Source organism: Pleurodeles waltl, chromosome 1_1, assembly GCF_031143425.1.
Source record: "Pleurodeles waltl isolate 20211129_DDA chromosome 1_1, aPleWal1.hap1.20221129, whole genome shotgun sequence".
Lineage (NCBI taxonomy): Eukaryota > Metazoa > Chordata > Amphibia > Caudata > Salamandridae > Pleurodeles > Pleurodeles waltl.
Window position 1 is genome coordinate 255,661,615 of NC_090436.1, and position 27,359 is coordinate 255,688,973.

The following is a 27,359-nucleotide window of genomic DNA, read 5'->3' on the forward strand; positions in this document are numbered from 1 at the left end:
GCGCACACAGTTGCCTCAAGACAGGTTTTGCTGGAAATAGTCCCCAGCAAGTGAACATTTCTTGAAATTAAGATTTCAAGAAGTACACACACACAACAGTAATCACAATTTACTAGCTTTTATAATTGTTAAATACGCCAACACTGCAAATGTTATCAATTGCCCTGGTCTACATAAAAGTAATAAAAACAATACTCTGTAAATTACCTTTGACGCGTTTCTGAAGCACATTGTTCGCTTATTTGCAAGATACAGGCAACTCATGTCACTGAATATGTTTTTTTCATTTGCCACCCTGATACAAATGAAACGGGCATGGTCTAGTTCATGACTACCTAAAGGCCACTAAAGAACACCTACAGTGCCATTCGCGCTCACTGTAACAATTACAAATCAACACGCTCCTCGAGCGCTGCATCTTCTCCTTGCTGCCCAAAGGCTACGCTTGCTTTCACCCAGCAGGTGGCACTGCCGCAGGCCTCCTCTGGGTCGCCTGCCGTAGCGCTAAGTTGACAACAGGCGACATCGTGAAAAGACTACGCCAAATGATTGCAAAGACGCCAGTGCACGTGCAGCATATACCCTTCCGGAGCCATAGGACTGACCGGTCAAGAGCAACTGCTTCTTCCGGGGCGACCAAACATCCACTTCCGGGGTTGGTCCTTCTTTTTTTTTTAACCAATGGAAGGATTGATGGAGTAGTACGGTCGCCAAACATCCCACAGTACCGCCCTTTATCGCGTCAATCACCATGAACTAGTATGCCGATTGCTTCACCTTGCAGTCACTCATTCAAGTTGGTTAATGTCCTTCATCCTTGGAAGTCGGTGAGAGCCGGCAGCTCTGCTGAAGCGGGATATCTACTGTCGGGTGGCGGGAGGTAAGACCTGAGTTAGGGAGGGTTTTTCTTGTTTGTTCCGCATCAGGGCGCACCCTTGTTGCAGGTTGCATGCATGCAAGCAGCTACAGGTGTGCCCTTGGAGTGAGTTAGTAAGAAGTGTTCGTAGAGTTCAAGGTGCCCCGTGTTGGCTATGAGGTCACCTACCCTAGTGTTTCAATTGATTTAGTTAGTGCACTGAGAACACTATGCCACTTAGTAGTAAACGTAAGGACGTTATTTCACATTGTGCTTTCGAACTGGGAGAGTTATTTTGAGGGGAAAAAAAAAACAATCCTGAGACAGTTGAAGCGTGCGTACACTTGCTTCAGTCCTGTTACCGATGGGCACGATAAAGCTTTTTTTTAAAAAAAACAAAACATATGTGATCTAACTGAATGTACAAGGAATGGTAGCGCTTATTTCATATGTTTTGTTAGGGTCATTTCACATAACGGTTGATGAATGGGCTGTTCAGAGAGACTTTGCTACTGATCAGCATACGTGTAAGCAGTTTATTAAGAGTTATACATAATGATTTTAGTAAATACCCCTCCCTGCCAAAAAAGAGGTCTCACGGAGTCTCTTAATTTAATGGGTAAAGGGTACGCCAATGAACGGACCATCTTACGCTACCAGTACTTTGAGAGAGCCCAGCGATCCTGGAAAACTTGAGACCCTGTCCAGTCTAGTTTTCTATTTCTGGCGTCGGGCTTCTGATTGAAAGAAAACTGCAGTCTGCACCATGAACAAAAATAGACCAGAGGAGGGGTGCAGAGGCAGTGATTGCTTCGGGGGTACGGCATTTTATTTGAGAGGGTCCTTTTGAGCGCCCCCTTTCCTGCACTGATTTCCTTTCAGTTACATAATGGCACCAGAAAGACATTAATGCCTGCCAGTGAACCACAGTATTTTCATTTCTTGGTTGTGGTTCCCCACATATTACAGATATAGAGTTAAATTACTTTTCCAGGCATCCATAAAAGCATTTGTCGCCTTGAGATTGCACCTTGAAGCAAAATATACCCCGTCCCAGAGATTGGAACCAAACCCCTTCGACTTGACTTGACCCTAAAGTGCATTTACATCAATGCCAGTGCGTGCTGTATGAAAGGACAGAGACTCACTGCTGGAAGTAAAAAAATATATATATATTTACGGTGTTTTTCATTCTCTTTGAAACTCGTAGAATAAATATGCACACTTTTATTTTTATTTTTTACATCTTTAATAGAAGTGGCGAAATTGAGTGATTTTTGCAAGTTTTTTTAAAACGCTTCACAAGCCTTAGCTTCTCATAAATTCACGTTTGTAAAATTATTTTAAATACACGGTAAAAGGAAAAAAATACGTTACTTGACTAAGTAGTTCTTGTTCACCAGGTGAAAGGAACAGAGCGTCTAGTCAGTTTTTTGTTTCTGATAGTCATTTATTTGATGTGCTGCAGTTGTTGTGCTGTACTTGAAGTACTAGAGTAGTTCACGATTCTCAGTACTACATATAAGACCACGGCATGTTAGCTAATGCATTTGTGTAATTTTCCAGTTAAAGGATACTCTTGCTTAGCTATTTATATAAAATATATATATTTTTATAAATATGCTCTTTATTCTTTGTATGCCGAATTTGTTGGTTTCATACTAGGTAGGTACAGGGCACCCTACTCCTGGGTAACAGTACGCATTACAAGTGCACAGGCAAGTCAATTATTGGTGCTCGCCCCATTGCTGCTGCCTGCCCTTCAGGACTACCTCTCCTCCCACCCTTCGCTGTTGCTAACACAGGGAACATTTTTGCCCTGCCCTGAAAGTCCCGACCTCAAAACTTTAAGTAACCGTCTATCTAGTATCAACCCTTACCCTCATAAAACTTTGTATGACCCCTGTATTGTATAACGAACCGTTGCTTTGGACCTAGGTTCGTACTTTGCAAGTTCTTACATTTACTTATGTTAATTAAAGAAAGGGCAGAAACATTCTCAATTTGGCTTTATTTGGACAGAGAACCCGGTGTTCCTCGCATATTTCCCCATCTTCACCTGAACCCAAAGCTGGCCTCCCTCTTTATATCACTACTAAAAATCCGTTATGGGTCGCCCTTTAGAAATGTTCCGAAGGTTAGCAGATGCTGCATGGTGCTACTTTGGCTTGGCATGTTGCAGATTTGGTGAACATTTACATATGTGGCCAAATTCTCTGCGTTAAAATGAAAGATTGCTCTGAAAATGTGTACAATTACCATACATTTAAGTTTCTGTAGCAGAAAGAGCTAGACTTGATTTAGTTTACTAACTCGTGGCGATTGTTGGCAGTCATAGCTGTTGGATCTATAGTTTGCATTTCCTTTGCCTGGCTGTTTGCTCCTTAAATCACCACCCAGTGAGGTGGTTTCCATTTTTAGCACTGACTGGACAGTGCAGCTTTTTGCTTACCTGTTAAAACAATTATATAAAGTATGCTTTGATTGTACCTAGATGAGTAGAGCTCCCTCACATGTTGCTGTTGGATGTTTGGTGGGTCAGTCTGCCTCCCATAGAATGCTAGTATTGCGGCGAATGGAATGATGAGTATTTTACATTTGAAAGGTACACTGAATCATCACATTGAAAATGTTGTCTCGTAAATACAACTTGTAAAGAAAGCAGTCTTTTTTTTTTTTTTTTTTTTTCTTTCACCGCAGTATTTTTTAAATACTTTATTCAGGACTTGGAACGCAATGCGGACCTGTTTGCTTTGTCACTGATTAAGAGGAAAAGTAAAGAACAGCTAGAATTAATTTGTTCTCCATTTTTAGGCCTAGCGGACGGAGTAGGTAGTTTCAGGGGCCTTCATACTCTCATTACTGTCTTTTGTATAATGCTGCGAGGCATATTTATTTGTTAGATGCTTTTCCCCTCTGCTCTCAAATTGACATGCCAGTGGGCTCCATATGGTTCACAACAAATCATATACCGTTCTCACAGTAGCACTATAAGAAACATGATTTAGTCATCCAAAACTGTCTGTACTCTAGCATGTTCACTTTAAAATATCATAATTCTTAGTTATTCAACTGCCATTGTATTTTACTACTGTCTGGAAACTAGTATGACTGTAAAATGCAAGTTTTCTTCAGTATCTCAAGGTTTCCGCTAAAAGAAATGTCTTGCTGTCTTTGCTCTATAATTTTCTCACACTTAACCCCTCCAAGAGAGAATTACTCATAATCCCCACCCCAATCGCTATATTTGTATGTTTTTGTTTCCTGATCCTTCACCAACCTCTAGCTGTTTCAGTCACATTGCTAGGAGTCACTTTTCTTCCGCCTGTTAGATCTTTAATCTACAAACCTTGCTAACTATTCTTTTTAGAACTAAAAAGATTAAAAAAATTCCCCCTATCTCCAGCTTAGGTTTAGTTGTCCAGACGGCTGTCATTTTTTGACTCACTTATGGTAATTGACACTTTTAAATCATCCTTTGCTGCACACTCTGCACCTCCTAGCCATTTATTCATGAAATTCGAAAACAAATCTTGACTGTCTACCAGTTTGCATTTCATTTCACTAGGATTACGTTTTAAAAGGTTGATATTAGCATTGAAGCTCTGTCTGTGAAGGCAGGCATCAAATCTGCAACAAAGGCTTTTCTCTCCATAAAATGCAGACAGATCTCATCATAAACCTTCTCTGCAGCCACAATAAGATTGTTAAACTTTGTACTTTCTGATACTCTTTTCTTTCACTCACTATCTAAAGTCTCCTTTCTGTTCCCTTTACTCATACATTGTAGTACAATTTCTCCTTCAACTTTCTCTTGTAGTAAGTAGCTGACAAACAAATAAATACACAGTGTTGAGTAGTTGGTTACCTGCCATTCAGAACTGGGACCTGTAAGAAAGCATCCAACACATTTTTTTTGAGTTGTCATCATACTCATTCTTTCGTTTACAAGGTTAATACAATGACGCCCGCATTCATCATCCAGCCTCTGAGAATTGTGGTAGTTAATTTCAGTACATAGTGAGCAAAAGGACAGAGTGAGGTCGATTGGTGGTTCATTTATTTGTTTTGCTTAGCACTTTGTAAGTTTACTTACCACCTTTTAACACTTAAGTGCCTCATTCTAATTTCAACAGCCAATGCAAAAGCATCAAACCACTGGAATTGCTAGCTTATAGAAATGTTAACTATACTAAATATTAAAAATATATAATTCCACAGGGTTCATTGTCTTACATAAAACCTGTAGAATAGAATACTTAATTCTGTAATATCATACTTGAAATCAACAGTTGGTGCAGCTGGGTCCCTTGTGTAGGTGCACACAAGCCACTAATGATAAAGGGTACAGCAAGAAAAAAGGGAAACGAGGGATTGTTGCAGTAATAAAACAATGTAGTAAGTGGATGACAGGGAAGAGAAGTGCAGTTCTGCTGTCAGCCTGTTGACTTTGTCAGTGCTTATTTTGTCATAGATTTCATGAATCTTTATTGTTGTGGGGAGGTGCCTGGTCTTAGCCAATTTTGTTTATTTTTAGATTGCCTAAAAGCAAATCTGTTTTTTGGACTCCAAAAAGCACACATTACCCTAGGCGTCCATGACACTGAAGGCAACTACATTGTTCACAGAACTGCTCCTTCTGAAAGAGCAGATTGCTGCCACCCACGGTGAAGTTAGCCAGTGGCTGAAGTGGGCTGTCCCATTACTCCACACTGTATTTTTCAGTGGGCTGACTAACAGTGTGAATGATAAAGCAACAGACCAATGGATGAAGAGGGCTGACTGAAAGCCTGTGCAAGTATAGTATATATTTACATTTTAATAATAGGAAAATAAATTACAGACGCCAGACTTAATAAATGGCTGCGGCAGAGGTTTGCTCTGTGCATGAACACACCAAATATAATAGGCCTTGAGCCAACCATGTTGTGGGTACCACTTGGGGATATGGGTTCTAATATGATTTTTTGGCAAGGTATGGCTTCCTAGAGATGGGAAATATGTGATAGCAAGTAACACCTGCTTGCCTTTTCAGAGTTACCACTCCATTCCCAAAATACCTTGATGTAAATGGAATTTTGTACATAATTTGTATTATTGTGAATTTTATTAGAAAGTAGTACAATTACAGTAAATGGGATTATATACCTTGATATAATTATAATAGCATTACGAAGAAGACTGAAACAAGCTGTAGGAAGTTGGCTCTGTATGTGCTATTTCAAAGTAAGGAATAGCATGCACAGAGTCCAAGGGTTCCCCTTAGAGGTAAAATAGTGGTAAAAATAGATAATACTAATGCTCTATTTTGTGGTAGTGTGGTCGAGCAGTAGGCTTATCCAAGGAGTAGTGTTAAGCACTTGTTGTACATACACATAGACAATAAATGAGGTACACACACTCAGAGACAAATCCAGCCAATAGGTTTTTGTATAGAAAAATATCTTTTCTTAGTTTTTTTTAAGAACCACAGGTTCAAATTCTACATGTAATATCTCATTCGAAAGGTATTGCAGGTAAGTACTTTAGGAACTTCAAATCATCAAAATTGCATGTATACTTTTCAAGTTATTGACAAATAGCTGTTTTAAAAGTGGACACTTAGTGCAATTTTCACAGTTCCTAGGGGAGGTAAGTATTGGTTAGGTTAACCAGGTAAGTAAGACACTTACAGGGCTTAGTTCTTGGTCCAAGGTAGCCCACCGTTGGGGGTTCAGAGCAACCCCAAAGTCACCACACCAGCAGCTCAGGGCCGGTCAGGTGCAGAGTTCAAAGTGGTGCCCAAAACGCATAGGCTAGAATGGATAGAAGGGGGTGCCCCGGTTCCGGTCTGCTGGCAGGTAAGTACCCGCGTCTTCGGAGGGCAGACCAGGGGGGGGTTTGTAGGGCACCGGGGGGGACACAAGTCCACACAGAAATTTCACCCTCAGTGGCGCGGGGGCGGCCGGGTGCAGTGTAGAAACAAGCGTCGGGTTCGCAATGTTAGTCTATGAGAGATCTCGGGATCTCTTCAGCGCTGCAGGCAGGCAAGGGGGGGATTCCTCGGGGAAACCTCCACTTGGGAGAGGGACTCCTGGGGGTCACTTCTCCAGTGAAAGTCCGGTCCTTCAGGTCCTGGGGGCTGCGGGTGCAGGGTCTCTCCCAGGCGTCGGGACTTTAGGTTCAAAGAGTCGCGGTCAGGGGAAGCCTCGGGATTCCCTCTGCAGGCGGCGCTGTGGGGGCTCAGGGGGGACAGGTTTTGGTACTCACAGTATCAGAGTAGTCCTGGGGTCCCTCCTGAGGTGTCGGATCTCCACCAGCCGAGTCGGGGTCGCCGGGTGCAGTGTTGCAAGTCTCACGCTTCTTGCGGGGAGCTTGCAGGGTTCTTTGAAGCTGCTGGAAACAAAGTTGCAGCTTTTCTTGGAGCAGGTCCGCTGTCCTCGGGAGTTTCTTGTCTTTTCGAAGCAGGGGCAGTCCTCAGAGGATGTCGAGGTCGCTGGTCCCTTCGGAAGGCGTCGCTGGAGCAGGATCTTTGGAAGGCAGGAGACAGGCCGGTGAGTTTCTGGAGCCAAGGCAGTTGTCGTCTTCTGGTCTTCCGCTGCAGGGGTTTTCAGCTGGGCAGTCCTTCTTCTTGTTGCAGGAATCTAATTTTCTAGGGTTCAGGGTAGCCCTTAAATACTAAATTTAAGGGCGTGTTTAGGTCTGGGGGGTTAGTAGCCAATGGCTACTAGCCCTGAGGGTGGGTACACCCTCTTTGTGCCTCCTCCCAAGGGGAGGGGGTCACAATCCTAACCCTATTGGGGGAATCCTCCATCTGCAAGATGGAGGATTTCTAAAAGTTAGAGTCACCTCAGCTCAGGACACCTTAGGGGCTGTCCTGACTGGCCAGAGACTCCTCCTTGTTATTCTCATTATTTTCTCCGGCCTTGCCGCCAAAAGTGGGGCCTGGCCGGAGGGGGCGGGCAACTCCACTAGCTGGAGTGTCCTGCTGGGTTGGCACAAAGGAGGTGAGCCTTTGAGGCTCACCGCCAGGTGTGACAATTCCTGCCTGGGAGAGGTGTTAGCATCTCCACCCAGTGCAGGCTTTGTTACTGGCCTCAGAGTGACAAAGGCACTCTCCCCATGGGGCCAGCAACATGTCTCGGTTTGTGGCAGGCTGCTAAAACTAGTCAGCCTACACAGATAGTCGGTTAAGTTTCAGGGGGCGCCTCTAAGGTGCCCTCTGGGGTGTATTTTACAATAAAATGTACACTGGCATCAGTGTGCATTTATTGTGCTGAGAAGTTTGATACCAAACTTCCCAGTTTTCAGTGTAGCCATTATGGTGCTGTGGAGTTCGTGTTTGACAGACTCCCAGACCATATACTCTTATGGCTACCCTGCACTTACAATGTCTAAGGTTTTGTTTAGACACTGTAGGGGTACCATGCTCATGCACTGGTACCCTCACCTATGGTATAGTGCACCCTGCCTTAGGGCTGTAAGGCCTGCTAGAGGGGTGTCTTACCTATACTGCATAGGCAGTGAGAGGCTGGCATGGCACCCTGAGGGGAGTGCCATGTCGACTTACTCGTTTTGTCCTCACTAGCACACACAAGCTGGTAAGCAGTGTGTCTGTGCTGAGTGAGAGGTCTCCAGGGTGGCATAAGACATGCTGCAGCCCTTAGAGACCTTCCTTGGCATCAGGGCCCTTGGTACTAGAGGTACCAGTTACAAGGGACTTATCTGGATGCCAGGGTCTGCCAATTGTGGATACAAAAGTACAGGTTAGGGAAAGAACACTGGTGCTGGGGCCTGGTTAGCAGGCCTCAGCACACTTTCAATTGTAAACATAGCATCAGCAAAGGCAAAAAGTCAGGGGGCAACCATGCCAAGGAGGCATTTCCTTACACAACCCCCCCCCAAACGAAAGAGGATGAGACTAACCTTTCCCAAGAGAGTCTTCATTTTCTAAGTGGAAGAACCTGGAAAGGCCATCTGCATTGGCATGGGCAGTCCCAGGTCTGTGTTCCACTATAAAGTCCATTCCCTGTAGGGAGATGGACCACCTCAACAGTTTAGGATTTTCACCTTTCATTTGCATCAGCCATTTGAGAGGTCTGTGGTCGGTTTGAACTAGGAAGTGAGTCCCAAAGAGGTATGGTCTCAGCTTCTTCAGGGACCAAACCACAGCAAAGGCCTCCCTCTCAATGGCACTCCAACGCTGCTCCCTGGGGAGTAACCTCCTGCTAATGAAAGCAACAGGCTGGTCAAGGCCATCATCATTTGTTTGGGACAAAACTGCCCCTATCCCATGTTCAGAGGCATCAGTCTGCACAATGAACTGCTTAGAATAATCTGGAGCTTTGAGAACTGGTGCTGAGCACATTGCCTGTTTCAGGGTGTCAAAGGCCTGTTGGCAGTCCACAGTCCAGTTCACTTTCTTGGGCATTTTCTTGGAGGTGAGCTCAGTGAGGGCTGTCACAATGGATCCATATCCCTTCACAAACCTCCTGTAGTACCCAGTCAAGCCAAGGAATGCCCTGACTTGAGTCTGGGTTTTTGGAGCTACCCAGTCCAGAATAGTCTGGATCTTGGGTTGGAGTGGCTGAACTTGGCCTCCACCTACAAGGTGTCCCAAGTAAACCACAGTTCCCTGCCCTATCTGGCATTTGGATGCCTTGATAGAGAGGCCTGCAGATTGCAGAGCCTTCAAAACCTTCCTCAGGTGGACCAGGTGATCCTGCCAGGTGGAGCTAAAGACAGCAATATCATCAAGATAAGCTGTGCTAAAGGACTCCAAGCCAGCAAGGACTTGATTCACCAACCTTTGGAAGGTGGCAGGGGCATTCTTTAAACCAAAGGGCATAACAGTAAACTGATAATGCCCATCAGGTGTGGAGAATGCTGTCTTTTCTTTTGCTCCAGGTGCCATTTTTATTTGCCAGTACCCTGCTGTCAAGTCAAAGGTACTTAGAAATTTGGCAGCACCTAATTTATCAATGAGCTCATCAGCTCTTGGAATTGGATGAGCATCTGTCTTGGTGACAGAATTGAGCCCTCTGTAGTCCACACAAAACCTCATCTCTTTCTTTCCATCTGTGGTGTGAGGTTTGGGGACTAAGACCACTGGGCTAGCCCAGGGGCTGTCAGAGCGCTCAATGACTCCCAATTCCAGCATCTTGTGGACTTCCACCTTGATGCTTTCCTTAACATGGTCAGACTGTCTAAAGATTTTGTTCTTGACAGGCATGCTGTCTCCTGTGTCCACATCATGGGTACACAGGTGTGTCTGACCAGGGGTTAAGGAGAAGAGTTCAGGAAACTGTTGTAGGACTCTCCTACAATCAGCTTGCTGTTGGCCAGAGAGGGTGTCTGAGTAGATCACTCCATCTACTGTACCATCTTTTGGGTCTGATGACAGAAGATCAGGGAGAGGTTCACTCTCTGCCTCCTGATCCTCATCTGTTACCATCAACAGATTGACATCAGCCCTGTCGTGGAAGAGCTTAAGGCGGTTTACATGGATCACCCTTTTGGGGCTCCTGCTTGTGCCCAGGTCCACCAAGTAGGTGACCTGACTCTTCCTCTCTAGTACTGGGTAAGGGCCACTCCATTTGTCCTGGAGTGCCCTGGGAGCCACAGGCTCCAGAACCCAGACTTTCTGCCCTGGTTGGAACTCAACCAGTGCAGCCTTTTGGTCATACCAAAACTTCTGGAGCTGTTGGCTGGCCTCAAGGTTTTTGGTTGCCTTTTCCATGTACTCTGCCATTCTAGAGCGAAGGCCAAGTACATAGTCCACTATGTCCTGTTTAGGCTCATGGAGAGGTCTCTCCCAGCCTTCTTTAACAAGGGCAAGTGGTCCCCTTACAGGATGACCAAACAGAAGTTCAAAGGGTGAGAACCCTACTCCCTTCTGTGGTACCTCCCTGTAAGCGAAAAGCAGACATGGCAGGAGGACATCCCATCTCCTTTTGAGTTTTTCTGGGAGCCCCATGATCATGCCTTTTAATGTCTTGTTGAATCTCTCAACTAAGCCATTAGTTTGTGGATGGTAAGGTGTAGTGAATTTATAAGTCACTCCACACTCATTCCACATGTGCTTTAGGTATGCTGACATGAAGTTGGTACCTCTGTCGGACACCACCTCCTTAGGGAAACCCACTCTGGTAAAGATACCAATGAGGGCCTTGGCTACTGCAGGGGCAGTAGTCGACCTAAGGGGAATAGCTTCAGGATACCGGGTAGCATGATCCACTACTACCAGGATATACATATTTCCTGAGGCTGTGGGAGGTTCCAGTGGACCAACTATGTCCACACCCACTCTTTCAAAGGGCACCCCCACCACTGGAAGTGGAATGAGGGGGGCCTTTGGGTGCCCACCTGTCTTACCACTGGCTTGACAGGTGGGGCAGGAGAGGCAAAACTCCTTAACCATGTTGGACATATTGGGCCAGTAGAAGTGGTTGACTAACCTCTCCCACGTCTTGGTTTGTCCCAAATGTCCAGCAAGGGGAATGTCATGGGCCAATGTTAGGATGAACTCTCTGAACAGCTGAGGCACTACCACTCTCCTAGTGGCACCAGGTTTGGGGTCTCTGGCCTCAGTGTACAGGAGCCCATCTTCCCAATAGACCCTATGTGTTCCATTTTTCTTGCCTTTGGACTCTTCAGCAGCTTGCTGCCTAAGGCCTTCAAGAGAGGGACAGGTTTCTTGTCCCTTACACAGCTCTTCCCTTGAGGGTCCCCCTGGGCCTAAGAGCTCAACCTGATAAGGTTCAAGTTCCAAAGGCTCAGTTCCCTCAGAGGGCAGAACTTCTTCCTGAGAAGAGAGGTTCCCTTTCTTTTGCTGTGTTGCAGTTGGTTTCCCAACTGACTTTCCTGTTCTCTTGGTAGGCTGGGCCATTTTTCCAGACTCCAGCTCTACTTTTTCACCCCGTGCCTTGCATTGTGCTCTTGTTTTCACACACACCAGTTCAGGGATACCCAGCATGGCTGCATGGGTTTTTAGCTCTACCTCAGCCCATGCTGAGGACTCCAGGTCATTTCCAAGCAGACAGTCCACTGGGATATTTGAGGAGACCACCACCTGTTTCAGGCCATTGACCCCTCCCCATTCTAAAGTAACCATTGCCATGGGATGTACTTTTCTCTGATTGTCAGCGTTGGTGACTGTGTAAGTTTTTCCAGTCAGGTATTGGCCAGGGGAAACCAGTTTCTCTGTCACCATGGTGACACTGGCACCTGTATCCCTCAGGCCCTCTATTCTAGTCCCATTAATTAAGAGTTGCTGTCTGTATTTTTGCATGTTAGGCGGCCAGACAGCTAGTGTGGCTAAATCCACCCCACCCTCAGAAACTAGAGTAGCTTCAGTGTGGACCCTGATTTGCTCTGGGCACACTGTTGATCCCACTTGGAGACTAGCCATACCAGTGTTACCTGGATGGGAGTTTGGAGTGGAACCTTTCTTGGGACAGGCCTTGTCTCCAGTTTGGTGTCCATGCTGTTTACAGCTATGACACCAGGCCTTTTTGGGATCAAAGTTTTTACCCTTGTACCCATTGTTTTGTGAAGAGGCTCTGGGCCCACCCTCCTGTGCAGGTTTTTGGGGGCCTGTAGAAGACTCTTTACTATTTTTAGTTTTGGTTGTCTCATCACCCTTCTGCTGGGGAGTCTTTGTGACCCCTTTCTTTTGGTCACCCCCTGTTGAAGTCTTGGACACCCTTGTCTTGACCCAATGGTCCGCCTTCTTTCCCAATTCTTGGGGAGAAATTGGTCCTAGGTCTACCAGATGCTGATGCAGTTTATCATTGAAACAATTACTTAACAGGTGTTCTTTCACAAATAAATTGTACAGCCCATCATAATTACTTACACCACTGCCTTGAATCCAACCATCTAGTGTTTTCACTGAGTAGTCAACAAAGTCAACCCAGGTCTGGCTCGAGGATTTTTGAGCCCCCCTGAACCTAATCCTGTACTCCTCAGTGGAGAATCCAAAGCCCTCAATCAGGGTACCCTTCATGAGGTCATAAGATTCTGCATCTTGTCCAGAGAGTGTGAGGAGTCTATCCCTACACTTTCCTGTGAACATTTCCCAAAGGAGAGCACCCCAGTGAGATCTGTTCACTTTTCTGGTTACACAAGCCCTCTCAAAAGCTGTGAACCATTTGGTGATGTCATCACCATCTTCATATTTAGTTACAATCCCTTTGGGGATTTTCAACATGTCAGGAGAATCTCTGACCCTATTTATGTTGCTGCCACCATTGATGGGTCCTAGGCCCATCTCTTGTCTTTCCCTCTCTATGGCTAGGATCTGTCTTTCCAAAGCCAATCTTTTGGCCATCCTGGCTAACTGGATGTCCTCTTCACTGGAGTTATCCTCAGTGATTTCAGAGTTGTTGGTCCCTCCTGTGAGGGAACCAGCATCTCTGACTATTATTTGTGGAGTCAGGGCTTGAGAAGCCCTGCTCTCCCTAAGTAGGACTGGAGGGGGGGAATTTCCCTCCAAGTCACTATCTTCATCCTCTGAGTTGCCATCCTCAGAGGGGTTGGCCTTTTCAAACTCTGCCAAAAGCTCCTGGAGCTGTACTTTGGTAGGTTTGGGGCCCATTGCTATTTTCTTTAGTTTACAGAGTGACCTTAGCTCTCTCATCTGTAGATGGAGGTAAGGTGTGGTGTCGAGTTCCACCACATTCACATCTGTGCTAGACATTATGCTTCTAAAAGTTGGAATACTTTTTAAGAAACTAAAACTGGTTCTAGAATCTAATTCAAACTTTTACAAACTTTTAAACTCTAAAAGAAATGCTAAACAGGATCTAACACAAGGCCCTAGCAGGTCTTTTAAGAATTTAGAAAACTTTTCAAATTGCAAAAATCAATTTCTAATGACAATTTTGGAATTTGTCGTGTGATCAGGTATTGGCTGAGTAGTCCAGCAAATGCAAAGTCTTGTACCCCACCGCTGATCCACCAATGTAGGAAGTTGGCTCTGTATGTGCTATTTCAAAGTAAGGAATAGCATGCACAGAGTCCAAGGGTTCCCCTTAGAGGTAAAATAGTGGTAAAAATAGATAATACTAATGCTCTATTTTGTGGTAGTGTGGTCGAGCAGTAGGCTTATCCAAGGAGTAGTGTTAAGCACTTGTTGTACATACACATAGACAATAAATGAGGTACACACACTCAGAGACAAATCCAGCCAATAGGTTTTTGTATAGAAAAATATCTTTTCTTAGTTTTTTTTAAGAACCACAGGTTCAAATTCTACATGTAATATCTCATTCGAAAGGTATTGCAGGTAAGTACTTTAGGAACTTCAAATCATCAAAATTGCATGTATACTTTTCAAGTTATTGACAAATAGCTGTTTTAAAAGTGGACACTTAGTGCAATTTTCACAGTTCCTAGGGGAGGTAAGTATTGGTTAGGTTAACCAGGTAAGTAAGACACTTACAGGGCTTAGTTCTTGGTCCAAGGTAGCCCACCGTTGGGGGTTCAGAGCAACCCCAAAGTCACCACACCAGCAGCTCAGGGCCGGTCAGGTGCAGAGTTCAAAGTGGTGCCCAAAACGCATAGGCTAGAATGGATAGAAGGGGGTGCCCCGGTTCCGGTCTGCTGGCAGGTAAGTACCCGCGTCTTCGGAGGGCAGACCAGGGGGGGTTTTGTAGGGCACCGGGGGGGACACAAGTCCACACAGAAATTTCACCCTCAGCGGCGCGGGGGCGGCCGGGTGCAGTGTAGAAACAAGCGTCGGGTTCGCAATGTTAGTCTATGAGAGATCTCGGGATCTCTTCAGCGCTGCAGGCAGGCAAGGGGGGGATTCCTCGGGGAAACCTCCACTTGGGCAAGGGAGAGGGACTCCTGGGGGTCACTTCTCCAGTGAAAGTCCGGTCCTTCAGGTCCTGGGGGCTGCGGGTGCAGGGTCTCTCCCAGGCGTCGGGACTTTAGGTTCAAAGAGTCGCGGTCAGGGGAAGCCTCGGGATTCCCTCTGCAGGCGGCGCTGTGGGGGCTCAGGGGGGACAGGTTTTGGTACTCACAGTATCAGAGTAGTCCTGGGGTCCCTCCTGAGGTGTCGGATCTCCACCAGCCGAGTCGGGGTCGCCGGGTGCAGTGTTGCAAGTCTCACGCTTCTTGCGGGGAGCTTGCAGGGTTCTTTGAAGCTGCTGGAAACAAAGTTGCAGCTTTTCTTGGAGCAGGTCCGCTGTCCTCGGGAGTTTCTTGTCTTTTCGAAGCAGGGGCAGTCCTCAGAGGATGTCGAGGTCGCTGGTCCCTTCGGAAGGCGTCGCTGGAGCAGGATCTTTGGAAGGCAGGAGACAGGCCGGTGAGTTTCTGGAGCCAAGGCAGTTGTCGTCTTCTGGTCTTCCGCTGCAGGGGTTTTCAGCTGGGCAGTCCTTCTTCTTGTTGCAGGAATCTAATTTTCTAGGGTTCAGGGTAGCCCTTAAATACTAAATTTAAGGGCGTGTTTAGGTCTGGGGGGTTAGTAGCCAATGGCTACTAGCCCTGAGGGTGGGTACACCCTCTTTGTGCCTCCTCCCAAGGGGAGGGGGTCACAATCCTAACCCTATTGGGGGAATCCTCCATCTGCAAGATGGAGGATTTCTAAAAGTTAGAGTCACCTCAGCTCAGGACACCTTAGGGGCTGTCCTGACTGGCCAGAGACTCCTCCTTGTTATTCTCATTATTTTCTCCGGCCTTGCCGCCAAAAGTGGGGCCTGGCCGGAGGGGGCGGGCAACTCCACTAGCTGGAGTGTCCTGCTGGGTTGGCACAAAGGAGGTGAGCCTTTGAGGCTCACCGCCAGGTGTGACAATTCCTGCCTGGGAGAGGTGTTAGCATCTCCACCCAGTGCAGGCTTTGTTACTGGCCTCAGAGTGACAAAGGCACTCTCCCCATGGGGCCAGCAACATGTCTCGGTTTGTGGCAGGCTGCTAAAACTAGTCAGCCTACACAGATAGTCGGTTAAGTTTCAGGGGGCGCCTCTAAGGTGCCCTCTGGGGTGTATTTTACAATAAAATGTACACTGGCATCAGTGTGCATTTATTGTGCTGAGAAGTTTGATACCAAACTTCCCAGTTTTCAGTGTAGCCATTATGGTGCTGTGGAGTTCGTGTTTGACAGACTCCCAGACCATATACTCTTATGGCTACCCTGCACTTACAATGTCTAAGGTTTTGTTTAGACACTGTAGGGGTACCATGCTCATGCACTGGTACCCTCACCTATGGTATAGTGCACCCTGCCTTAGGGCTGTAAGGCCTGCTAGAGGGGTGTCTTACCTATACTGCATAGGCAGTGAGAGGCTGGCATGGCACCCTGAGGGGAGTGCCATGTCGACTTACTCGTTTTGTCCTCACTAGCACACACAAGCTGGTAAGCAGTGTGTCTGTGCTGAGTGAGAGGTCTCCAGGGTGGCATAAGACATGCTGCAGCCCTTAGAGACCTTCCTTGGCATCAGGGCCCTTGGTACTAGAGGTACCAGTTACAAGGGACTTATCTGGATGCCAGGGTCTGCCAATTGTGGATACAAAAGTACAGGTTAGGGAAAGAACACTGGTGCTGGGGCCTGGTTAGCAGGCCTCAGCACACTTTCAATTGTAAACATAGCATCAGCAAAGGCAAAAAGTCAGGGGGCAACCATGCCAAGGAGGCATTTCCTTACACAAGCACATACTGTTGACAAAAGGCTTCAAGGGTGTGCAGCCATTAATTGTGACTCAAATATCTTAGCATATTGTAGTAGGGACATAGTGGCTGCAGAAGCCCATTATCGTGCATCTTATTACAAGGGTTAAAGCAAAGGAGGAAGATCAAGCATCTAGCATTCAAACCAATGATTACTACAAAAATATAAGAGATGAAGCATCTGATAAACTATTTCAATACATTAGAACTGTGAATATTCCTAACAAAGATGTGACGACTCTCACTGAAAGGCTTGAAACCATTCTGACATGCAGAGGAATACAGGGAATAGACAAATCAACCATGAAGCATATTAGATTAAAATTGGACTCTGAGTTCGGTGACAGACTCCACATAAATTAATTGGCCCAACCTGATAGTGACATGCTACAGGATGTTGTAAGAGAAAACCAGAGTTTGAAAAGAGAATTATCAGTTTTAAAGGTGAAGGCAACATATATAGACAACATCATTGATCAAACATCATCACACATAAGAACAATTATTAAAAAAAACTTGACATCAACACCATGGCCATATCATCCATCAGAGGTTGATATGGATTTATTTACAGTGCCTGATTACCTTAAATGGTTCCTATTAGGACTTCTGACTGGAGATCTAGAAAACACAAAGCCGTCCAAAAGGGTCACCGTACTTATGCAAACATTCACTCAGGAAATTAGATCTGCAGTCATAAATGGCCACCAGAAACCCCCTAAGCAATTGTTGCTTCCATAGGCCGTAAAAACACTGATGGGCAATGTTGAAATCATTCACACTCTAAACAGACCTGGTCATGGTATTTTATACTTGCAACTGGAAGACAATGATACCGCCTCGTCTCTTAAGAAACTTGCTGCCACCTTAAATGAGCAAACTGTTCTTCCAGCTGACTTTTAGCCTCATGTCTTCACTAACTTAGCAGCAGTAGCATTGATAGGCTGGAAGAGACTGTTATTGGGAAGAGGACAACTCGAGTCAACAATATAGCTTTGCAGCCCAAGTTGTTTGGACTAAAGCCTTTTACAGGTGCTTTCTCAAGCATTGCGAATCAAAAGCAAGTATCATTGACCACCACGGATAATGAAGAATTGTTCATGCTTGTTTCTGATGAACAAGTTGGGCCTCAGGCATTGATGGCAAATACCGAAGTCAATCCAGAATGTGTTGCCCAATTGAAGTTTGTACAAAATAAGATCATAATCAGGGTTGTTATAAGACAAGAAGTGCGCCTTGCATAGATAATACAAAGTTGGTCAGGATTTAACTTCAGCGCTACAGACGTAGTTAGTGTATAAGCTACTTGCCCATCATTAATGCCTCTGCAACTGAGTTGACAGCTGTTTGTGAAACTTTGAAACAGTCAGAGCTGATAAGGGAGTCACTGCATTTGGCGAAAACTGTAGTGGCCATTGTTAGAAATGGTGTCTTTGGTTGGCAGTGAGGTTACTCCCTGTCCAAGCAAGGACCCTCACTCTAGTCAGGGTAAGTCACACACAATTCAAATTATCATATGCCCACCCTCTGGTAGCTTGGCACTGAGCAGTCAGGCTTAACTTAGAAGGCAATGTGTAAAGTATTTGTGCAATAAATCATGCAGTAACATAGTATAGCACCACGAAAATACACCACACAGTATTAAAAAAAATATCGAGTATTTATCTGGTTAAATGCAGGTCAAAACGACCAAGATTTGATAAGTACATGTTGAAATATCACTTCAGAGAATGATAAAGAGAGTCTTTAGTCTTTAAAAAGCAACAAGTGTCTCTTGCAAGCACAAAGTACCCGGTTTGTGTTGAAACTATCCGCAAGGGGCCGTAGAGGAGGAGATGTGCGGAAACGGGAAGGTGTGCAACGTTTTCTCCAGACGCACACAGACGGTGTGACAAATATTTTCTACGCAGTCAGGGCCAAGCATCGATTTCAGGCGCGAAGACTTGGATCCTCTTCAGGTTGAGGAGTATTTGGACGCCTCGTGGACGATGCTGAGAATTCCTGGGTGTGAAGGATGAATTCACAGGAGCTGCGTCGATCCGGTGAGTGATGCAGGGAAATTTCTGTCGCACAGCAGGTGCTGCGTCACTTTCTTCTTGCAGGAAGTCGGGCTGCGCCGTTCCGGCTCGGCTATGTGTCGATCCAGCGGGCAGTGCGCCAAAGTTCTGGTCGCAACGCTGGAGCTGCGTTGATCTCCTCTCGGGGAGCTGGACTCCATCGGTTCGGTGTGCAGTGGTTTTCTCACCACGATGCAGGCTGTGCACAGTTTCTGGCAGGCTGTGCGTCAGATATTGCTGCACAAGGAGTTCTTTGCAAGATTAAGTCTTTTTGGTCCTGAGACTTCAAGGAACAGGAGGCAAGCTCTATCCAAACCCTTGGAGAGCACTTCTTAGTAGAGCCAGAGGGCAGTAGCAGGGCAGCAGTCCTTTGCACAAATGCAGTCGGGTGAGTCCTTTGGGCAACCAGGCAGTTCTTCTTGACAGGTTGCAGGTTCTGGTTCAGAGTTTCTTCACCATTGTTATCGTGCCCAGAAGTGTCTGAGTTGGTAGGGTCAAAGGCCCTGTTTAAATACCCAAATGTGCCTTTGAAGTGGAGGAGACGTCTAAGAGTGGCTTAGAAGTGCACAAGATCCCCTTTCAGTTCCATCCTTTCTAACAGGGTCCCAGTATGGTGGCAGTCCGTTGTGTGAGGGCAGGCCACTGTCCTTTGACATGTAAGTGTCCGGCCTTCTACCCTCCCAGCCCAGGAAGACCCATTCAGTATGCAGATGTGTGCAGGTGTGACGGAGCATCCTGTGTTTGGGGTTGTATGAGTGCAATGCACAAGGGAGCCATCAACTAACCCAGCCAGACGTTGACTGTAAAGAACGGAAGGATTTAAGTGTAGAGAAATGCTCACTTTCTAAAAGTTGCATTTCTAGAATAGCAATATAAAATCCAGCTTCACCAATAAGCCAGAATTTCTATTACCATTCTGACCATACTAAATATGACCTGGTTACTACTTTCAGATCAGAGTCGGCCACTCAAACAGTATATGAGGGTAACCCTAATGCTATCCTATGAAAGGGGCCGGCCTCACAGCAGTGGAAAATGAATTTGAGTTTTACACTACTAGGACATATAGAAAACACATGTTCATGTCCTGCCTTTCACCTATATAGCACCCTGCCCTATGGGGTACAGAGGGTCTACCTTAGGGGTGACTTTTATATGTAGAAAAAGGGGAGTTTAAGGCAAAGCCATTACTTTTAAATGCCAAGTTGAAGTGGCAGTGAAACTGCACACACAGTCCCTGCAGTGGCAGGCCTGAGACATGGTTAGGGGGCTACTTATGTGGGTGGCCCAACCAGTGCTGCAGCCCACTAGTAGCATTTCATTTACAGGCCCTGGGCACATGTGGTGCACTTGACTAGGGACTTACAAGTAAATTAAATACGCCAATTGGGTATGAGCCAATGTCACCATGTTTTAAGGAGAGAGCATATGCACTTTATCACTGATTAGCAGTGGTACAGTGCGCAGAGTCCTAAAACCAGCAAAAATGAGGTCAGAAAAAGAGAAGGAGGAAGGCAAAAAAGTTTGGGGGTGACCCTGCAGAAAGGCCATTTCCAACAGCAGTCATAGATCAAGCTCTCTATGCAAAAGCAACTGAGATCGAAAGCAACGTACAACAGAATCATTCGTCAAATGGGCACCTTTCAATCCATTTGCAATGCCATGTCCATTCTTGGAAAAAGCGTTCAAGACGCTGACCTTTGCATTGAAACAGACATGATAGCAAACGGATCAATATCATCAGTACTAGAAGGTTGTATGTACAATTGTGCAGTTCAAATACCCAGGTGCTTGTATGAAGCTATGTTGAGTCTGGCTTGGTTGGAATTTATCCCGTGTGGAGAAGAATTCGAAGAGAACATTCAGGTAGTCTACTTCATTGAGGATGTTTATGACTTTGCAAAAGACCTATGCCAACAGAGATTAGACGACCTCTTGCAGAATGCTGCCTTTGCTGAAGCAAAACAGCTTTGGGGTGTATTCCTAGAATATCTTCGTCATGACGATGGAGAGCTCTCTGCATTTTGGAAGTCATATGTGGATATTGTTCAAAATGTCTTGCTGGCTCTGCTGCATGCTGCTCGCAAAGGAAATTGGCATTTGCATCTTACCGCCATATGGTGTTTTGTGTTTGATAGGATGAACTACACTAGATATCTTCCTGTATACTATGCCGAAATGACATTCATTTAATTGAAACGTCCAGCGATACACCACAACTTCATCAATGGATGCCTTTCAGTTCAACTGTCAGATATTAATCCATTTGGACCAATAAAGGCGATAGAGGTAACGGTCAACAAAGACACACAGACTCAGGGTGGTATGACAAGGTTCAGTCTCAAGTCGGGTGCTGCAAAAACAATGTTATTTGGCGGCCGAACACAGATGTGCCTTTTTGAGTCAGATAAGGGAAATGGTTTGTAACAGATCAGATCATACACAGACCTACATAAGTCACAAATTGAAAAAGATGACAATTCTGTTACAAGAGCTGTTAGTCTGGTTCAAAGCTGGATAAACCCATTTGTTAGGCCACATGATCTCATTAGTCTCTCCACTGCAAAAAAGGCATCTCAAGACATACTACCTGACATAATCAAGATGCATGATCTACGTGAACAGTGCAATACAGATTTCAAACTTAAGCGACCTAAGTATAATCCACCTATTAAGAAGTTTCATGACCCAGTGAAAATGGACGAACTAAAAACCTTCACCAACCTGTCCAAGAAGAAGGCAGTGAACAGCAATGGCATAAAAATCATCATGAAAGCAGACAAAGCACTAATTGGTCGAATCATTGAGACAGCACTGATTCAGAGCCATCAAATGTGAGATGCACTCTCTCATCCCTTAGGACCTTTACTATGGGCTTTAGCAACTCCAGAAGGTCTGTTGTGAAAGACAAACAAAGCTGTTTTAGTAACATACTTGCAGAAAAACGTTACTCCTGCTGGGGAAATATCTGGAAACAGTCTTGCTAATTGGTATGGTTCTTGTTCATAGAGTTAAAGGAGAAGAATCACACTTTGGTGAGGTTGCTATGTCTGTCTTGTCCATGGTTTTGCGGGAAGGAAATAGGAGTCAAAAAATTAATTTTGTGTTTGATACGTACAATGAGACGTCTAGTAAGAACAGCTAAAAGACAATCTGAGGGGGAAGAACTCTGCACCAGTTACAGAGCATCTCACCTTCCCAGATTGTCAGACAGTGGAGGAAAGTAATAAAACAACTCATCGCATTTCTTGATAATGAACAGAGTAAACCAGAGTATTTTGTAAATCTTGAGAACTCAAACTGTGAAGGTAAATGCTACAAAATCACATCCAAAGGGAGTCACGAAGTGCTGGTCTCAACAGTACACGGGAAGAAGCAGATTGGTCATTTGTTGCTGCCTGCTGCACACGCTACTAGTAAGGGTTATGTGGCAGTAATGATGAGCTCAGATGACACTTATGTGTTTGGGATTCCACAACAGAATCGTAGCTAAATTGTTTCTGAAATGTTGTACTAAAATAAGCATGCAAGTTCTTGACATTAGAAAATTAGCTTCAATTCATTCAAAATCCTGTCAGCCAACAGAAGTACACTGGAAACATTTTCGCATTTCGGAGACAAATGGGATCTCTCTGAAGAACTAATGGACACATCGGAGCAATTTTCGTGCGTGCTGAATGCACCAAAGTCTTCGGTTCATCATGTGAAAAACTTGAGATATCACCTGTTCTGTGCAACGAAGGGTGAGATAGACATCAACTTCCACTTTGCAGGGACTATCTGAAGAAGCATGCAGAATGTGCACATTATCAAGCTGCTATAATGAACAGATGTCTTCTGAAAGATCCACTGATACCTAGTCCAATTGGGAAAGGGTGGAAGTTGGAAAAACAAGGGGGAGCAAAGCAACTGGTAGTGGATTGGATGGAGGGGCAGCCAGCACCTCAAGCTGTTATATCTACTAGCTTGCAACTGTATTAGGAACTGCAAACTGCCAAATGTTTCTAATGACTTCAAGTGCACTTACATGTGCAGACTTTCTGCCTGTGGAAATCAAACCGTTACAGAGAATGATGACACCTATTCAGAAGATGTTGACAAATGTGTATGGTAAAATTGTGTTTATGTTCACTCCTGACATAGTGTGGCTATGTAAGTTGGGACAACTGTTATTTGAAATTATAAGTGAACATTATGCATATAATTTATATTAATATATGAGAAATACAGTGAAGTTTTATTATTATTTTAAGGACTATATTGCAATTAACATTCATAATTATTTTAAAATTATATTGAATATATTTAATCTGGAATTAAATTCATGTTTCCACGTATGATGAATTTGTATGCTATTTATCAAAAATATTAAAATCATATTTTTGGCTATGGTTGCTAATCCAATAATATAAGGCAAAGAGTGACTTGCTATTACATATTTTCCATCTCTAGGCATCCATAATTTGCAAAAACCCATGTTAGAACCCATCCTCCGAGTGGTACCAGTGGCCTAAATTAGGGGTCATGGCTCATGGCCTATTAAAGATGCAATATTAGACAGCAATTGGAACTGCACTGTAGAATCGGCAGACACTAGGGTTGTTGCAGCACGCCTGGATCCCACAGTTTACATTCTGATGGTTAGTTTAAGAAAATCCGTCCTGTTTGCATAATCAATTCATCCTAAAAAAGCCAGCTGCAGGTGGTGCCTTCCACAGTTTTTTCTTCAGTTTGTCAGCAATGAGTGGTTACTGTTAGCTACTATATTGTGTGTGTGTGTGTGTGTGTGTTAAGGTCACAGGGCAGATTGTTGTAAATGGTTGATCAGTAAAAATATACCTGACCCATGGCTTGCATTGACCAGCAGCCAAATAGTGTAATGGATGTTGACTGTGCAGAGGATGAAAAAAATTAGGTGCTTGGCCTGGGAGTATTTAAGATAGGCTTTCTTCTCCTCCAGTCAGAAATTGAATGTTCGCTTAGAATTGTAGAAGTGTGAGGCAGCAAGCAAGGCCCTGCTTGCTTCATCCTGTGACTTGTACTGCCTTTCAGCTTTATACCAGATCGGCTTTCAGCATTTGTTCTTCTGGGTATCTGCATGAGAAATTGTTTTAATCTTTTATTTCTTTTTCTGACCATCTAAATCCTTATACCTGTTTTTAGAAATTTAACAATATAAAAACAGTGTTGTGATGCTCTCTTCATTTAGCAGATATTTACTATATATGATTTAAATAAATGATTTTCATTTTGTTTCCCGTCATGCTTCATTTTTTCCCCGTCTGATGCTATTAGGTGAACAACTGAAGAACAAGAAGTGGCAACCCTCCATAAGATCCAGTAACCACCATGGCAAGCTTTCTGCGCACAGTAGCCACGAGTTGCTCAAGTCCCATTTTCAGCAGTGTGACTTCACTTAAGTTGCAGACTGTAAAAATACCATGTTTGCGTACATTTCGAACACATCAAGTGCTTTGGTGCCAACAGCCTGTTAAACCTGGTAAGTCATATTTAGCTTTCTGGACTTAAAGAAATTTGATATGCACAATAAGCCTGTTTTTCCATATTCTGCATTTTACTATCACTTTCATTAGGAATGAATGGCATTTCATGAGGTATGTTCAGGTATTAAGTTCCATTATTGGACAGATTCCCAATCTAGTTAAATAGTGTATATAATTTTCTGCTCCAAGATATTATGAGTATGGACGAGTTTTTCTCATACTATTCATAAGGCTAAATTTAGTGAAAGTAAGGGACCTTTTTTCCTATCAGTCTCTTTACTGTTGATGTACACCGCTTAGCACACCAGTATTAACACAGAGACAAGGATGAGTTAGTTGTCTGGTGCTGTGCAACCTTCTCTGAAGCACTTGGGGCATGTGCATTTAAAAGCAGTCCTAGAAGTTTTGTATTTGTGCAGTGCTCAGCTATATAATGACCATCGTATTTGGGATTTTCCTCCCATTACATGCCTAACACATGTCTGTCCTAAAACACTAAGCATCTGATATAGGAAAAAAGTCTGCCTTCACGCCAAAATTATAATGGTCTTGACTGCTTTTTGACCAGGCTAAGATATTGCTGTAGAAAGTAAGGACTGAAACATGATTGCAAATAATCTTCATAGAGAAGGTGCTGTAGAGGTGTGGACCATGTTTTACAAAAGGGCGAGTATCCTTTATGGTGAAGGTTCATTGCCCCTTGTACTGTGAGCGCAGCAGCAGTAAACAACATAAATTATAAAATGGTAATGATCATTACAATTTTATAACATGAATGAGGGTGCAGTGGTGGAGCATGACTTGCAGACAATTGCCTAAAGCATAAAATGCACTTGTCGGACTGTCCGGCTGTCTTGCGACAGCTAGCCCAATATGCGTACTTCAGTAGTATAAAAGCCTGGCGTACTGCAGACACAGACCCCTAGTCTCAAAAGGAGCTCTGCCATAGTCTGCTCTGAACAATCATTGCGCTACTCTCATGCTGAAAATGGCATGAGAGCGGCTCAAGGATTGGCTAAGTTTGCTTGCTCTTTGCACTCTTCACTAAATTCTGATTCCCCTCCCTCCGTGGTTTCTGGGAACAGTCAATGGTGCCTTCTTCGAGAGAGATAAAAACGGATGGTGGTCCAGCATGGCGGGTCTTCCAGACCAGGAGATATTTATGCCTGTCTGATATTATGATAAAGGGGGGAGATAGGTATCTGGCAAACTTTCTCACACATCCCTGGGGCACCCAAATGCTGCTTATAGCCTCAACTCCTCCGGGATCTTTCCCTGCCCATGTGAATCCAAACTTGGTAATTGCTTTTGTTGCTATCACGTGGGTGAGTCATTTGTTTTTATTTACTTAAACAATGTACATGTGTCAAACTGTTAGTGAAAGTAAGTTGACTGGGGTACATAGTGCCTTTGTGTTGTCCTGAAGATATTTTTTTCTCAGTTTTAAGTGTAGCTGGACCTGTGGGACACTTGTAGTGTTCTTCACAGAGCCATATTGGAGCCCAAGGTCCCTTGATAAGACTACAGAGAGGTGCTCCCACTTGGCTCCAGTTTAAAAGTGATTGAATGAAAACTCTATTATACAGAGTGTGTATATGAACAGGGGTCAAGTGTACCTGGATACTCAGATTGATAGAAACCCTGACTTATGACAGGTAGGGTATAAAAAGAACAAGAGTTCCTGATGAAGGCTGACTGACCCTTGGGGGCAATGAAAACAGCCGACACATGTTGAGTGGTGAACAGAGACTGGTGTGAATAGATAATGATTTCCTGTATATCACCACCAGAAATCTAGTTTTAATCTTGTCCAGGGGGTCCTTTAATATAATTAAGGAGTGGACACCCATGAGGAGTTTTAATGTATTTTGTATGTTCAGATCCCTGTTTTGCTTGTTCTGTTGCATATTGTGTTATGTTCCCCGCCCTTACTGCTCCATTTCGACGTGGGTATACGTAGGAATGTGTTAGCAGAAGCCCAGTGATGAAGCAAGCCACAATAAGTGGGTGAGGGCAGTTTTTCAAACAGTTGTTCTGTGTCTAGATTTTGGTGGTTGCCCACCCACGTGGGTTGGGGGGGGGGAAATCTATCATTATTTTCTTGTCCCTTTTGTGATAACACTTATAGTGGTGCCTGTGGTGGTGGTGTTAGACACTGTGAGCCCTCCCAAGGAGATTTTGGTTTACCCAGCGCCGCCTGTTGTGTGACAGGATTGAACAGCCTGAGCCTTCCGGAAGAGGTTTGATCGGTGCCACTGGTGTGCAGACCGAATGGACCCTTCTTACCCTCTAAAGGAGATTAGTACTGTTGCTCTGTCCTGCGATCTGATAGCGCAGAAGTGATCACGAGGAAGGAGATTTCGTAGGAGGAAGCCCACCTCCTTAAAGGCCTTCAATTATAGACCAGCACCTTTATTTTCTTGCAGGATATAAACACTAACATACAGACAGAACTGCCTTATTTAGGCGAAAAGGAGGACTTTTCGCATCCTACAATTTTAATGAATTTTCAAGTGCTACAATATTGATTAACTTTCCTTTTTTCTAGAGTGTGGTGCTTTTTGGACACATACAACAGGAGTACAAACTCGATATCAAATGCATCATATTAAGTTAACTTTTGAGGATTACATGTTTATAATTTATTAAGTATATATACAGGGCTATACAAACATGTCCCTGTTAGCCGTGAGCCCCGAGACCTGCTGCCACCCCCCCACTTTCAAACGTCGCTAGCCGGCACTGGCGAGTATACTGTCCAGAATTCTAATGCACTTCCTGAGACGCTCCATTATCAGAAGCTTACTCTACCCCTGCTCAAAATATTTCTCTAGATCCTTAAAGTCACTTTGCAAAGTTATCGCCCTACACCTATCCGATAATGACAAACCACTTGGCTTCCCTTTGGTACAATCTGTACCCTTTCACTCAACAGATCGTACGCATCAGGCCTTTTGATTGCCCTTGGGACCTGCTATTTACTGTTATATGGATGCCTTTTTTTTCCTAACTACTCGTGTTCTCGACTTGGGCTAAAAGGTGATCTGTCTCTGCTAGAGGCCCAGCTGCAGTGCTACTCTGGTTCAAGGTGACTGCTGTGGAAACATGTGCAAGTGTTATCTGGAATGACTTTCAGTAATTGGTGATTCAAATTTCCATTATCGATGTAGCTTAACCTGTTCTGCAGTCGTGTTTCAATGACAATGTGAACGAAGGGCTATTTTAAGTCTAATCTACAGTGTAAAAGCAGTGTGAACTTCTGCTGCAAATTCAAGATTTATAGTTTGACATTT

General features: G+C 44.5%; 1 protein-coding gene across 2 annotated transcripts in view; it reads left to right on the top strand.

Annotated features, from left to right (window-relative positions):
• Positions 1–662: 662 nt before the first annotated feature.
• NNT (nicotinamide nucleotide transhydrogenase) overlaps positions 663–27,359 on the top strand; it is a 293,073-nt gene continuing 266,376 nt past the window's right edge. The window contains exons 1-2 of one of the 2 annotated variants that reach the window (XM_069221538.1): positions 663–880; positions 23,858–24,062. In XM_069221538.1, coding sequence (XP_069077639.1) covers positions 23,912–24,062 — 151 coding nt within the window. In that variant the 5' untranslated portion in view covers positions 663–880; positions 23,858–23,911. The remainder of the gene's footprint in view (positions 881–23,857; positions 24,063–27,359) is intronic. The other variant, XM_069221543.1, reaches the window with a different exon arrangement.